The sequence below is a fragment of the Ailuropoda melanoleuca genome, chromosome 12 (assembly GCF_002007445.2).
Source record: "Ailuropoda melanoleuca isolate Jingjing chromosome 12, ASM200744v2, whole genome shotgun sequence".
Classification (NCBI taxonomy): domain Eukaryota; kingdom Metazoa; phylum Chordata; class Mammalia; order Carnivora; family Ursidae; genus Ailuropoda; species Ailuropoda melanoleuca.
In genome coordinates this window covers 37,472,777-37,488,603 of record NC_048229.1, presented here as the reverse complement: position 1 = coordinate 37,488,603, position 15,827 = coordinate 37,472,777, and the positions used below count along the sequence as shown (strand labels likewise).

The 15,827-nt window shown below is 50.6% G+C and overlaps 1 protein-coding gene across 1 annotated transcript in view; it reads left to right on the top strand.

Moving 5' to 3' along the window:
* The window catches only part of RYR1 (ryanodine receptor 1), a 108,094-nt gene that overhangs the window by 23,070 nt on the left and 69,197 nt on the right, over positions 1-15,827 (top strand). The window contains exons 25-37 of the mRNA XM_034639016.1: positions 561-763; positions 1,946-2,120; positions 2,291-2,499; positions 5,555-5,949; positions 6,903-7,035; positions 7,907-8,067; positions 8,516-8,681; positions 10,745-10,831; positions 10,992-11,218; positions 12,462-13,074; positions 14,585-14,848; positions 15,182-15,382; positions 15,712-15,823. Coding sequence (XP_034494907.1) covers positions 561-763; positions 1,946-2,120; positions 2,291-2,499; positions 5,555-5,949; positions 6,903-7,035; positions 7,907-8,067; positions 8,516-8,681; positions 10,745-10,831; positions 10,992-11,218; positions 12,462-13,074; positions 14,585-14,848; positions 15,182-15,382; positions 15,712-15,823 — 2,946 coding nt within the window. The remainder of the gene's footprint in view (positions 1-560; positions 764-1,945; positions 2,121-2,290; positions 2,500-5,554; positions 5,950-6,902; positions 7,036-7,906; positions 8,068-8,515; positions 8,682-10,744; positions 10,832-10,991; positions 11,219-12,461; positions 13,075-14,584; positions 14,849-15,181; positions 15,383-15,711; positions 15,824-15,827) is intronic.

Below are 15,827 nucleotides of genomic sequence, written 5' to 3'. Positions count from 1 at the left end.
AATCCCGGCCAGCAGCAATGATGCCTAACCGTTGACCTAGCCAAGAACTCAGAGCCTTTAACTCCTACCCCTAACCTGACCCCTGACCTATCACTGACTTCTAATTCCAGCTTTGATCAGGTGCCCTAGCTGTGGTCCCCAACCTTCAGTTTCTCTATCCCTGGCCCCAACCCCAATTTTGTCCTCTCCCTGAGCCTGACTCTGACACTCTCTCCCTGATCCTGTTCTCAACCCTTGAATCTAAACATCAACCCTAATCTTGACCCTTAACCCTAGACCATGATGGTGCCTGACCTGACTTTCCGTCTCTGTCAGCATCTCTTCTCTGAGGGCTCTGACTGCTAAAGAGATGGGGCGGGGGGCTGTCTCACTTAGTGGGTCCTTCCCACCTCTTTGACTAGCTTGAGAGTCCCCAGGTCTTCTCCTGTTATACCAAGAAATTATCCCTTTGCCCTCAGTCCCTTAAGGCTCTTGACTTCTCTGGTGTCTCCCACCAATTTCTCAGTGTCTTGGGATCCACTCCCCACCCAGCCCCTGACTCTGCCTGGCCCCATTTGCAGGTCTGGTGGAGAGCCAGTCTCGCTGGGACCGGGTGCGCATCTTCCGGGCAGAGAAATCCTATGTGGTGCAGAGCGGACGCTGGTACTTTGAGTTCGAAGCAGTCACCACGGGTGAGATGCGAGTGGGCTGGGCGAGGCCCGACCTGCGGCCTGACGTGGAGCTGGGAGCTGATGAGCTGGCCTATGTCTTCAATGGGCACCGCGTGGGTACCTCCCGGGGCTCCACTCTGCCAGGTCCTGTGGTCCCTCCCACAGCTCATACACTCCAGCCCCACCTCTGTCTGTGCCCCATTGTCCACTCATCCCTGCATCTGCCTTACCACTTATTCATCCGTCCATCCATCCATCCATCCATCCATTCATCCATCCATCCATCCGTCCCACCCTCCCGGTCCATGCATATATCTTTTTTTAATAAAGATTTATTTAGTTAGTTATTTGAGAGAGAGAGAGAGAGAGAGCACAAGCAGGGGGAGGGAGAGCGACAAGCAGACTCCCTGCTGAGCCAGGAGCCCAGCGTGGGGCTCGATCCCAGGACCCTGAGATCATGACCTGAGCCGAAGGCAGATGCTTAACCCCCTTAGCCACCCAAGTGCCCTGTCCATGCATATAGCTATCCATCATCCATTCATCTACCCACAAATACAACTATCCATCCATCTACTCATTGGTCCAGATAATCATTTAACCATCCACATTTCCATCCGTTTATTCATTTATTTGTTAGTTCAGCCATTCACTTATTTAATCAATTTGTGAATTCATTTATTTAATCCTTTAATGCAGGAATCTATCAGTTCGTCCATTTATCCACCCATCCACCTGTCCATCCTTCCACCTACCCACTCATCCATCTATCTTTCTGTTTATACTTTCTTCCTTCCCAGTATCAACCCATGTAGACTCAACTTTCATTTCATTCTTCCATCCAGCCTGTACACCTGCTTCCCATCCATCCGTCCCATTACCCATTGATCTATTCTGGGGGCATATGGATCTGTATGAATCTGGAGAGGGGACATTGGCAGGCTCATTTTTCCTTTCCATCACTCACTTGCAGCTGCCCCCAACTCCCCACTACAACACTGGTGGTCTGCATAACCCCAGCCCCAGCCATGGAAACAATAGAGAGCTCAGGCTGAAGAGATGGGATATGGAGATCGGTGGGAAGGGAGAGCATGAAAGCCTGTCCCTTACCTTCCAAGGACCGTGGATACAAATGTGGGAAAAGATGGGGGCCCTGTGGGGGTGACCCCTCTTCTGTCCTGCATGCCCTAAACTTGATCTCTTGCATATGTATCTTTACACATCTCTCCTTGCTTCTATATGTTTCTGTTTCTCTGTGTGTCTCTCCCATGCCACATCTTCCCCTCGCCTCCTCACAGGGCCAGCGCTGGCACTTGGGCAGTGAACCATTTGGGCGTCCGTGGCAGCCGGGTGATGTCGTGGGCTGCATGATCGACCTCACAGAGAACACCATTATCTTCACCCTCAATGGCGAGGTCCTCATGTCTGATTCGGGCTCTGAGACAGCCTTCCGGGAAATCGAGATTGGGGATGGTGAGGGCTGGCCTCGTGGCCCCTTTCTGGTTTTCTGTCCTCTCACCTGACCCTACACTGCGTCCCCAGCCTCCTGCTTTTCTGTCCCTTCCTTCCACAGTACCTCCTCCCCTCCTGCCCCTGCCCTGGCCACTTGTCCTCACCCCTGCCCCTCCATCCTCTCCCACCAGGCTTCCTGCCTGTCTGCAGCTTGGGACCTGGCCAGGTGGGTCACCTGAACCTGGGCCAGGACGTGAGCTCCCTGCGGTTCTTTGCCATCTGTGGCCTCCAGGAAGGCTTTGAGCCATTTGCCATCAACATGCAGCGCCCAGTCACCACCTGGTTCAGCAAAAGCCTTCCCCAATTTGAGGCTGTGCCCCTTGAGCACCCCCACTATGAGGTGAGGAGTGACCCCACTCGGTACCCTCTGATCTGCCTCCAAACCTCATTCTTCCCACAGTTCTCTTCCCCAAATTTCTCCTTTCCTTCTGTGTTAACCGTGTAGAAGGGGATGTCAGGTCAGTGGGCTCCTGGGGCTGCCTTGTAGGGTATAACCCGAGAACCACAACTTGTCTGACCTATTAAGTGGGGGAAGGGAAAAAAGAGGAGCTGGGTTAAGTGACCGTGATGGAAATTTCCAGTCTTTGTAACATCTCATCTTACAGCAAGGTTTAAAGAAATATAAATCTCTGAGTACATTTTGGCACCATCCTTACTAATTGCTATCTGTATATACATATTTTTTTCATTTTTTTGTAGCAGCTTTTCATTGATCTGAGTATCCTAGTTTTTAGGCTCTAGTGTCTTTTCTTTACCAAGGTTAAGCCTAGCATCAGACTCTGGCCATAAAGAGCTCACGTAGACCAAAGTGATAGTTCTTTTCTCAACCTGGGAGGAGCCTGAATCCCACATGGCTGAGCTTCAGTGGGTACTTTAGAATCAGCCAGACCTGGGTTGGCTCCTTATCTGCTGTGTAGCCTTGGACATGTGACTGTCTCCTCCTGAGCCTCAGTTTTCCCATCCACGGCATTGTTCAGGTTTCCTCACAATAATCCTCCCCCTTCCGCCCCACTTCTGAATCATTTGAATAAGTCGGAGACATCATGCCTCTTTTTGTTTTTTATTTTTATGTAAGCTCGATGCCCAGCACAGGGCTCAAACTCAGGACCCCAAGACCAACAATCACATGCTCTACCGACTGAGCCGGCCAGGCGCCCCCATCGTGCTTGTTTATCCCTAAATATTTCAATGTGCATTTCTTCAGAACAGGCTATACTCCTACAGAACTGCAGTTATGAAAATCGGTCATGAAAATCAGGAAATTTGACACTAATGCATACTATTACCTACTTCATAATTCATATTCAGATTGTATTAATTGTGGCAATAATGTGTCTTTTTATTTTTCTGGTCCAGGATCCAATCCAGGATTATATATTGCATTTAGTTGTTATGTCTTTTTATTCTTTTTTTTATTGTTTATTTACTTACTTATTTGAGAGAGAAAGACAGAGAGAGAGAACATGAGCAGTGGGGGCTGGGACAGAGGGGGAAGGAGAGGGACACGCAGACTCCACACTGAGCGTGGAGCCCCACACGGGGCTTGATCTCACAACCCTGAGATCATGACCTGAGCTGAAACCAAGAGTTGGATGCTTAACCTGACTGAGCCACCCAGGCGCCCCATGTCTCTTTATTCTTTAATGTCGAATGTTCCTGAGTCTGTCTTTGTCTTTCATGCCAGTAACATTTTTGAAGAGTACAGACCAGTTGTTTTGCAGATTATCGCTCATTTTGGTTTGTTGAATGTCTCCCCATGATTAGGTATAGGTGACACATATTCAGCAGGAAGACAAGGACATTATGTCCTGCTTAATGCAGGATATCAGGAGGCACATAGTATCGTTATGTCTTATTACCAATTACTTTAATTCAGACTGTTTGATTAAGGTGGAGTCTGCCAGGTTTCTCTACCATAAATTACTATTTTTCTCTTTGTAATTAATCCGTAATTTGTGGGGAGGCATTTTAAGACGAGGTGAGAATGGATGGGTTTTAAGCAGGGGAATGTCCAGTTTAGATCTGAGTTTTGGAAAGGTCCCATTGAGAGTGGATTATAGGGGTGACCGTGGAGGCAGAAAGACCAGAGGTGCCAGGGACTGGAGAGGATGCTGGAGCAGATGTTGAGCTTCCTCATTCCTGTTACTGCCAGATGTGTTCTCAACCCAGAGACTGGAGCGCTAGACAGCCGTGAGAACGAGCACACTGACCTACACGCCACCACGTGGACGAGTCTCACAGGCATAATGCCGAGGGAAAGGAGCCAGACACAAAAGAGCACATCCTGTGGTTTCCCATTTGTAGACAGTTCAAGAACAGGCAGAGTGAATCTGTGATGTGTTAAATCAGGAGCGTGTTACTGCGAAAGAATATCTCAGACGTTTCGTTACTCTGCACCCAGATCATGGGAGGGAGACCGTTGGTAGACTGTTGTGAAGGAGCAGAGCAAAACAGGGTTTATAAGAGTGGGGGGGAGAGCAGAGAAAAAGACCCCACAGACAGTCTGGGAACAGCAAATCTTGGCCACAGTTTCGAGGTGAATTCATTGGCTGGCAGGGAGCACAGAGGTCTTGGCATTTGGTCTTTGAAGACGGGACAGGAAGGAAAGGGAGCCACTCCACTTGTTCATGGAGTCTCTAGAAAGCCTCTGAGAGTCTGTCTTTGGAGTGCACAGGCCAGGCACCTGTCCTCTGTCAGCTTCTGCCTCTTGTTTAGGCCAGGTCAGGACATTTCCCTCATCAGACTCCCTCACTGTCTTTGAGAGGGTGGTGACTAAATGGACACCAAGGGGGCTCCTGGGTGTGTGTGTGGGGCTTGGTCAAGTTCTGTGTCTTCATCTGGGCTCTGGGCACACAGGTGGGGTCACTCTAAAACCTCATCATGTTATGCGTTATGACACGTGCACTTTTCTGAATATTTCCATATACGGGAAGTTTAGCAAAAATTCATCTGGGGGGCCTTTACGAAACTCTGGCCCTTCTGGCCTGCTCTCCCCAAGAGTCTCCCCAAGAGACCAGGAGGGCAGGGCCTTTGTTCTGTTCGTTGATGTGTTCCCAGCACTGGGGAATGGTGCCTGGTACATAGTAGGGTCTCAGGAATTATTTGTGGATTGGATGACAGTCTGGAGTGAGGCCTGTGTGTAGGTCGGTTTGGAACGTTCCCCAGGCAGCCAGGGCTGGCACTGTACTAGGTGCCCAGACAGAGCTCGGCAGAGGGCTGAGCGCACCCTACAGCCAAGCTGTGTGTCCCCCAGGGAGCCCATCCGCTCAGAGGAGTGAGTCTTTGGCTAATTCTCACACAGGTGCTCCAAGGCCTCCTGGTGTCTCCGTGTGTACTGGGTTTAGGGCCAATGGCCTAGACTGCCTGCCCGGCTCAGTCTTCCTGCTTGCCCTTAGGTGACCCGCGTGGATGGCACCGTGGACACGCCGCCCTGCCTGCGCCTGAGTCACCGCACCTGGGGCTCCCAGAACAGTCTCGTGGAGATGATCTTTCTCCGGCTGAGCCTTCCAGTCCAGTTCCACCAGCACTTTCGGTGCACCGCAGGGGCCACCCCCCTAGCGCCCCCCGGCCTGCAGCCCCCCGCCGAGGATGAAGCCCGGGCGGCGGAACCCGACCCCGACTATGAAAACCTGCGGCGCTCAGCGGGGCGCTGGGGCGAGCCTGAGGGGGGCAAAGAAGGAAATGCCAAGGAGGGGGCACCCGGGGGCAATGCCCAGGCTGGGGTGGAGGCCCAGACTGTCAGGGTGGAGAACGAGAAGGATGCTACCACAGAGAAGAACAAGAAGAGAGGGTGAGTCGAGGGTGGGGCCAGGGTGGGCCCCACTCAGTAACGTGAGAAAGCCCATTGTGTCCCACAGCAGCCCCATGTATGTTAAGTGGAGTCAGAATACTGAGGGAGCCTAGCATGCCTCAGGTGAGCCCCCTTATCTCCTGGGATGCTCTCATTTTTCTGAGAATGTAAAATTGGGGTACCCCCTATATCTATGGAGAACTCCACTATCCTTGGGGTACCTAGTAGGTCCCAAAGCATTTCTTCCAATGGACTTTATTATCCATGGACACTAACGTGGACAGACACTCAAGTGTCTTGGGAGGGTTGACGGTACCCCCAAAGTATCCCAGTGAACACTACTGGTCTTCTAAATTGGGATTTAGAAGATTTAGAAATTGGGATTCTAAATTTCTGTGTCTCAAGTGTGCCCCCCAAAAGTTAACTTCAAAGGATACCCTCAAAAGGCCCTAAACCTGACTTGAAACTAAATGTGCTTTCCCTACTATCACAGTGGTTTTCAGTGGGATGGAGTTCTGTGTCTCTTGGCGGATGTTTGGAAATAATGGATGACTTCGGTTATCACAGTTTGTGGGACAGTGGTACCGCTAGTGGGGGACTCCAGGAATTCTACAGGCCTTCAGTGCACAACACAGTACCACACAATGAAAGATTATCCTTTCCCAAATGCCTCTAGCACCCATATGAGAAATGCTGACTTAGGGGGACCACAGTATGCCCCAAAGGGAACCTCCATGTCCCCAGAGGCACCTTTAAATTTGGGCATCTGCAAGCACAGAGCACAGCTTCTCCAGAATGGATCATGCTGACACACTTAGCAATTTTATCCCTCTAGAGGCGGGGGCTTGGGTATTAGAAATGGGATGTGAGGGTCATGAATGTTGTGGTGGAGAGGGCTGGGGGGCTGAGCTTGAGAGCTGGTTCTCACAGTAGCCTCTCCTCCCCATCCCCAGGTTCTTATTCAAGGCCAAGAAGGCTGCCATGATGACCCAACCACCAGCCACTCCCACTCTGCCCCGACTCCCTCGAGAGGTGGTGCCCGCTGACAACCGTGATGACCCTGAGATCATCCTCAATACCACCACGGTGGGAACCTGGGGCCCTCAATTTTCCCTCAGAGACCCCTCAGATTTCCAGATTTCATGCTGCAATCCCTAGTAATTGCCCTTACCTGGAGACACCCCAATATACACTGAAGACCACAAAATAGAGCACACACTAATTTAGTCCTTTGAACCCCTAAATCCATATAGCTAGGGGGCCTAAAAATTGCAGGAACACAATGAAGCTATAAGTTACACTGAAAAAATTCCCAGGGATCCCAGAATCCAGAGGATATACCAGTGTAGACTTGGGACCTCAATATTTGGGTTCACCCATATAAACTCAATACCCTCAAATTTAATAGCTATTCTAGTATATTCCTGGGAACCAACATTCACAATACCCTAGTGGAGTTTAGGGATTTCCCAAATCTGGAATGTTTTCTGATACAGATAGCCTTGTGGTTAAGACTATGGGCTACCTCGGTGCCAAGAAGGTCAACCACTTCACGGCTCTATGCCTTCTCCTTTATGGAAGTTTTATGGTTTCCCATCATTAAAATGGTTTCCCATCATTAAAACAAATTGTACCCACTTGATGGTGATTATAAAAGTTAAGTAAATTAATTTGTGAACCATTTGTTAACTATAACTTGTTGATAACTTTGTAATTTGGAGAGGAACCCAAATTCGGAGGTATCACAAATAGTCCCAGAGGATTCCCGAATCTAAAAATATATTAGTAGACACAGAAATAGAGGGACATAGACCCGGAAGGGAGGTCTCAAATCCAGTAATTTTTTGTTGAACTCCCAGAGGACACTGTGAATCCAGAGAGACCAACTTAGAGTCCCAGGGAAGCCCTGTGTCACTAAACTTCTGGACTGACCATCGGTCCCCCTTTGCCTCTCCAGTACTATTACTCCGTGAGGGTCTTCGCTGGCCAGGAGCCCAGCTGTGTTTGGGTGGGCTGGGTCACCCCTGACTACCATCAGCACGACATGAACTTTGACCTCAGCAAGGTCCGGGCAGTGACCGTGACCATGGGGGACGAACAAGGCAACGTCCATAGCAGGTACCAGGGAGGGGTGGGAACTGTGGGAGGTGAGAGGTCACCGCTGGGCACCTGGCTCTCCCCAGGCTTGCCCCAGCAGCTTCCCTCCCCCTCTTCTCCTCTTCTCTCCCTGTTTACTTTCCTCCTCTGGGTTTTTCCTCCTCTTCTGTTTCTGTTTGGTCTTTTCCATTTTCTCTTCCTTCATCTCACACTCCCCTTTTAACATAACCTCCTGTCTCTGTTCTCTCTTCCTGCTCCCCTTCCCTCTCTTCCTCCTAGATCCCCCAGCCAACTTCTAAGAACTCTCACTTTGAGGGGCTTGGGGTTTCAGCACTCAGGTCTGCAGGTGGTGGGGTCTGGGGATGGAGCTCTGAGGTCATGGTATTCTGGGAGTTTGGGGAAGGAAGTGTCCAGGGTCCAGAGCACCTCCGTTGAGGAGCCATGCACTGATCACTCCTGTTTCCTCCAGCCTCAAATGCAGCAACTGCTACATGGTGTGGGGCGGGGACTTCGTGAGCTCTGGGCATCAGGGTCGGATCAGCCACACAGACCTTGTCATTGGCTGCCTGGTGGACTTGGCCACTGGCTTGATGACCTTTACCGCCAATGGCAAAGAGAGCAACACATTCTTCCAGGTGAGCCCAGCCCTCAGCAACTTAGCAATAGTGTCCTCATGTCCCAGTATGCCGGGAAGATCCTTCCAGTCCCCCTCTGAGGACAGACCCCAGGGAAGGCCAGATCTGGGAAGTCCCTGGGAGACCACTTAGTCAACCGTCCCCTGAATTGACATCCAGAAAGGAGGAGACAGAGCACTGCCTTGACCTTAGAGAGGGGTCCACAGTCCCTCTTGGGCCGGGTGACACCGATCGCCAACTTCTCACCAATCAGGGTACACCCTAGAATGAATAATTTTTAACTTTTTATTATGAAAGATTTCAAACATACAACAAAATCAAAGGTCTCGCACTGCGAACATGCATATACCCACTACCAAGAACCTCCCACCCACACTGGCTTTATCACATATTTATCCACTAATCCATCTACCTTGGATTTTATAAAATTTTATTTTAAATGGAGAATTTCAAAAATATGCAAAAATAGAATAGTGTACTGGACCTCCATGTCCCCACTCTCCAGCTTCGGTTGTTACCCACTCTCAGCTATCTTGTCTTATCTTTACCCTTCACACCACCTTCACTTCCACACCCACTGGATGATTTTGAAGGAGACCCCAAATATCACATGGTTTCATCTCTTTTCAGTATGTATCTCTACAAAACTAAGGATTCTTTTCAAAAGCATAACCACTCTACCACTCATATCTAAAAAAAAAAACCCCTAAGAATTCCTAATTAGTTAATCACCTATCCAGTCCATGTTCACATTTCTCTGGTTGTCTCAAAAATGTCTTTTTCCCGTTTGTTCCTTTGAATTGGAATCCAAATAAAGTTATATATTTTAGTTGGTTGCTATGCCCCTCGAGTCTCTCATATGTCTATTTCCCTTCCATCTCTCTCTTCTCTGCAATGTGTTCGTTGAAGAAACCAGGCTGTCTGTCCTGGAAAGCTTTGCTTCTCACAGTGTGGTCCCTGAATCAGCAGGATCTGGATCACCTGGGGGCTCGTTAGAAATAAGGAATTTCAGGAGTGCCTCGGTGGCTCAGTCGTTACATGGCTGCCTTCGGCTCAGGTCATGATCTCAGCGTTCTGGGATCGAGCCCCGCATCAGGCTCCCCACTCAGTGGGAAGCCTGATTCTCCCTCTTTCACTCCCCCTCTTGTGTTCCCTCTGTCGCTGCCTCTCTCTCTGTCAAATAAATAAGTAAAATAAAAATTAAAAAGAAAAAAAGAAAGAAGGAATTTCAGGCATCCCCCTAGATCTGCCCAGTGAGAATCCTAAATTTAACCCTGGGGGCGATTGGTGTCTACCACCATCTGAAGAGTGCTGGCCTGGCTTCTCAGTCTGCCTCTGGCTGATGCATCCCCGTGGTGGTGTTTTAACATTTTCCTCTGTCCCCTGTATTTTCTGTCAACTGGCAGATGGGTCCACAGGTGCGATTAGATTCAGGTTTGGCAAGACTGCTTCACAGATGATGGTGTTTGTGGTGATTGAGGCTGGGTGGGTTCCACTGCAGAGATTAGAAGGGCTGGAGGGAAAGTGCAGTCAGAAGACCTTCCTGGGTTTTGACGAATGAGTCTTTTTTTTTTTAAAGATTTTATTTATTTATTTGACAGAGATAGAGACAGCCAGTGAGAGAGGGAACACAAGCAGGGGGAGTGGGAGAGGAAGAAGCAGGCTCATAGCGGAGGAGCCTGATGTGGGGCTTGATCCCATAACTCCGGGATCACGCCCTGAGCCGAAGGCAGACGCTTAACCGCTGTGCCACCCAGGCGCCCCTGACGAATGAGTCTTGGGAGAGAAACGGAAATGGTATTCCAGGTGAAGGGCATGAAATGCACAATGACCCGGAAGATAACATTGCTCCTGGGGAGCTGGAGAAGTCTGGGAGTCTGGTTCAGAGGCGGTGTAGCCCATGAGCAACCTCAGGATCACTGGGGCACTTTCAGAGCCTGAGTTTGGATCTGTAGACACAAGCAGGATCAGGCTGGGGCAATCGACCCCAGAGTTCAGCATCCAGAGTCAAAATCACCTCCAGTTCACCCACTTCCTCTCCCTGGCCTCTTCTTCCTTGCCAGGTGGAGCCCAACACGAAGCTGTTTCCTGCCGTCTTTGTCCTGCCCACCCACCAGAACGTCATCCAGTTTGAGTTGGGGAAACAGAAGGTAAGAGTGCAGCCATGGGGCAGGCTGAGGCAGTAGGTACGGGAGATCAGGCTGGCAGAGTGGCTGAAAAGTGGGGCAATCCAGGAGGTCTCCCTGGAAGCAGACTGGCAGGACAGAGAGGGCTGGGAATCCTGACCCGTGCACACCTCTGTGCCCCTAGAACATCATGCCGCTGTCCGCCGCCATGTTTCTGAGTGAGCGCAAGAACCCGGCCCCACAGTGCCCTCCTCGGCTAGAGGTGCAGATGCTGATGCCCATCTCGTGGAGCCGTATGCCCAACCACTTCCTGCAGGTGGAAACGCGACGTGCGGGCGAGCGGCTCGGCTGGGCGGTGCAGTGCCAGGAACCGCTGACCATGATGGCTTTGCACATCCCTGAGGAGAACCGGTCAGGGCCGGCCCAGGCTCACGGGGGTGGGATGGGTATTGCAAGTCCTCTGGGGTCTGAAACCCTCTCAGTGCCCCCCTCCACCAGTACCCCAGGACTCCAGCCAACACCCCATTAGGCCCCAGATCTACCTCAGGGAACCCTGACTCAGCTCGGGCATCCCCAAATAAGACTCCAGGGGACTCCAGACCCACCCATCTTAGTGGACCACAGACTCACCTCCAGGGACCTCAAACCTACCCCACAGGGCTCCAAGCCTGTCTCAAGGAGCCCAGATCCACACTGAGGAGCCACACGAACTCCAGGAGCCTTAAGTGCACCTCAGAAGGACATGGGCATTACTCAGAGAGGCCCAAATGCACCCCAGAGTGTCTTGGTCACACCTAGGAGACTTTGGATGTATCCCATGGAGATCTCAAACCCAGTCCAGGGGACCCAGACACATGCAGGATAGAGATGTGTTCACATGTATGGCAGGAATGCTCTTAGATACTGTGAACACACTTCAATCCCAGACACCCCAGGAGCCTCTGAATCGCTTCATCTTTCCTTTATTCATTCATTCAACAGATAGCTCTGAGCTCCTCCTGTGTGACCAGCAGCACTGTAGGCTGGAAACAAGTCCATGGGAATGGACATTCTAGCAATGCTCATGTATAAGTCAGGGGTCTCAGACTTGCCCAAGGGGACTCAGACCCATCTCCAGGAGTCTCAGATACACTCACTCACTTAATCAATCAATCAATCAATCAATCAATATATCTATCATCTATCTAACAAGTATTTATTGAGCACTTACTATGTGCTAAGTCCTGTTTAGGTGCTGGAAATATAGCAAAAACAACAACAACAAAACCCAAAGGCAGAAATGTCCTGCCCTGGTGGGGTGTACATTCTAGTCATCTTCAAACATAGCCAGGTTACTCAGGCCTGCCAGAGGGAGGTTCAGTCCCTATTTCGGGATCCCAGACATATCTCAGTGTCACCAGATCTCCTCCATGGACTCTCAGATACCCCAGAGTACCAGACCATCCCCCAGGGATCCCAGCTATATCACCAGGAGCCCCCAGACCACTGGGGACTTCCAGAACTATTAAAAGACTCCTAGACCCAGCTCTGCAGACCTCACAGAACCTTGACCCAGCAGGACACGGGGATTCCCTGCTGCGGGTGCCGACACTCACCTTAGCATCTCTTTGCCTGTCTGTGCTCTGTCCCTGTCCGTGGCCCATCTCCACTGCAGATGCATGGACATTCTGGAGCTGTCGGAGCGCCTGGACCTGCAGCGGTTCCACTCTCACACCCTCAGCCTCTACCGCGCCGTGTGCGCTCTGGGCAACAACCGCGTGGCGCATGCTCTGTGCAGCCATGTGGACCAGGCGCAGCTGCTGCACGCGCTGGAGGACGCGCACCTGCCCGGCCCGTTGCGGGCCGGCTACTACGACCTCCTCATCAGCATCCACCTCGAAAGCGCCTGCCGCAGCCGCCGCTCCATGCTCTCAGAGTACATCGTGCCCCTCACGGAGGAGACCCGCGCCATTACTCTCTTCCCGCCCGGAAAAAGCGCGGAAAATGGCTCCCGCCGCCACTGCCTGCCTGGCGTTGGAGTCTCCACCTCGCTGAGGCCTCCACACCATTTCTCACCCCCCTGTTTCGTGGCTGCCCTGCCGGCTGCTGGCGTGGCGGAGGCTCCGGCCCGCCTCAGCCCCAGCATCCCCCTGGAGGCCCTGCGGGATAAAGCACTGAGAATGCTGGGGGAGGCCGTGCGAGATGGTGGGCAGCACGCACGTGACCCCGTCGGGGGCTCTGTGGAGTTCCAGTTTGTGCCCGTGCTCAAGCTCGTGTCCACCCTGCTGGTAAGAGTTTCCTCCTGCTTCCCTCTGTCCCATTCTTCCACATTCCAAATCATCCATCAACCCCCCTCTCATATATGCATCCAGCCACCCATTCACCTCTCCGTCCTCTACCTTTCAGTTTACCCTTCTATCATCTACTCATCTTTCATTTACTTTTCCTCCCATCCATTCATCTGTCATCTATTAATCTGTTTATTAATCTTTTCTCCCTTCTTTCCATTCATCCATCCAAACAACCATCATTCATCTATCCATCCATCCTCCACCCATCTATTCATTCAAACATACCCCCATCTTCCCAGCCACAGGTCCATTTATTTATTCTTCCATTCTCTGCCCACATACCCATCCATCCATGTATCCATCTACCCAACTTTCAGTCTGGTTGTCCACTCATCCTTCCATTTACTCATACATCAGTATATCCACCTTTCCATCTATTCATTTATCCACCTAGCCAATTATTTTTTAATCTATCTTTCCTTTCATAATCCAATTATCATTGTCCTTGCAGCTGTGAATACATTCGTCCACACATCTGTCCACCCATCTACAGATTCATCTGTTCCTTCATCTTCCACCTACCTGTCTGTCCACCAATGCATCTCTCAATCCATGTGTATATACACCCATCCACCTACCACAAATCCATCCAACCGTCTACACCCATTCATCCACCCACCATCCACCCATTCTTCCTCCTTTATCCCTTCTTCATGTATCTTTTCATTCACATACTCATCTAATGTCTCATCCATATATCCATCCAACCAAATTTTCATTTGCAAACCTATCCACCCATCCATCATCCAAACATCCCCCCGCCCACCCTGGCTATTTATCCATTTGTCTATTTACCCATCCACTCATTTACATACTCATGCACCTGTCAAATCATCCATCCACTTACCCACCTGTTCATACATTATATATCCTGTCATCCATCCACCCATCTCTTCCTCCACCTTTACCTTCACCTCTCCATCCATTATCTGTCCATCAGTTTCTCTCCCTTCAAACCTCTACTATTCCATCTATTAATTCAGCCAACCAGTCCTCCCCCCACTTATCCATATCTCTTTCCCCACTGTCTTTTCCTTTCATCTACCTGCTCTCCCTCCATCTGTTAGCGTCTTCATTATGTTTACTGAGAGCTAGCATATACTGGGAGCTATGAGGTCATGCCATCAGTAAGTGTATGTCCTCTTCCAGAGTCACACATGCTCAAGTTTAGGAGAAAGGACATTTATTAGTGAAGGGAGAGGTGCTCATGTTTGGCTATGTGGTCTGGGCCAGGTTAGGTGGGACACAGGGTGTGGATCTGGGGAGATCTTAAGGAGGATGGACAACAGGGCAGGGGGGTGCCATTTCTTTGTGTAGGAGAAATCATATGTAGCCCATGCAGGAATGAAGCTGGCATGTGCAGGAGAAGCATGTCTGGGGAGTGAGGCTGGGACTTGATTTGGAGGTCTTGCAGGCCACAGTGAAGGACCCAGGCTTTGTCCCGTAGGTGATGGGCATCTTTGCCGATGAAGATGTGAAACAGATCTTGAAGATGATTGAACCTGAAGTATTCACTGAGGAAGAAGAGGAAGAGGAAGAGGAGGAAGAAGAAGAGGAAGATGAAGAGGAGAAGGAGGAGGATGAGGAGGAAGAGGCACAGGAGAAAGAAGATGAGGAAAAAGAGGAAGAGGAGACAGCAGAAGGGGAAAAAGAAGAAGGCTTGGAGGAAGGGCTGCTCCAGATGAAGTTGCCGGAGTCTGTGAAGTTACAGGTAGGCTGATTCTTCCTGTTCTCCAGCCTCCACCCATCTGGGCTGGGAGACACAGGGTCTGGTGGGGCAGAAGTCTAGACTTTGTCCCGAGGGAGTGGGGAGCTGTGGAAGTGCCACAGATGATTGGATGCTGCTAGCTTCGAATGATCTTTCTGGTTGCCATGTGGCAGGTGGATTGAAGGGATAAGACCATGGAGAAGGCTGGCTTAAGGATCCAGGCAGGAAATGATGGTGGCAGATAGGGCAGGGCCATGGAAGGGGGAGAGGAAGCCGGAAAAGTTTCAAGGATGGTCTCATCACCATCATCCCTACTGTATGGCTGTCCTCCCACAGATGTGCCACCTGCTGGAATATTTCTGTGACCAAGAGCTGCAGCACCGTGTGGAATCCCTAGCAGCCTTTGCGGAGCGCTATGTGGACAAGCTCCAGGCCAACCAGAGGGACCGCTATGGCCTCCTCATGAAAGCCTTCACCATGTCTGCAGCTGAGACTGCCCGACGTACTCGCGAATTCCGCTCCCCACCCCAGGAGCAGGTACTCTGACCCTTGACCCCAGCTGTCATTACTGTCTAAACCCCAACTTTAACCTGTCCCCCTACTGATGGTACTAAACCTTTAAACTCATCCTTGACCCCTGAGCCTATTGATATAAGTATCTCTTACCCTTCTACTTCCCTGTGAACCAGTCTGACCTCTTAGTCACTTCAAACTGACTCTGACTCCTTTCAAACCTCTAGTCTCTCAGATAGTCTTCACCAGCTCATGACCTTAAACAGGGACTCACAATTCCATCTTTGATCTTTGACCTCAGAGTTTCTGCTCTTGGGCCTCTGACCCTCATTCTAACTTTTGACCTTCCTCAGATAAACATGCTACTGCAGTTCAAAGATGGTGAGGATGAGGAAGATTGTCCTCTCCCTGAAGAGGTCCGACAGGATTTGCTTGAATTTCATCAAGACTTGCTGGCACACTGTGGTAA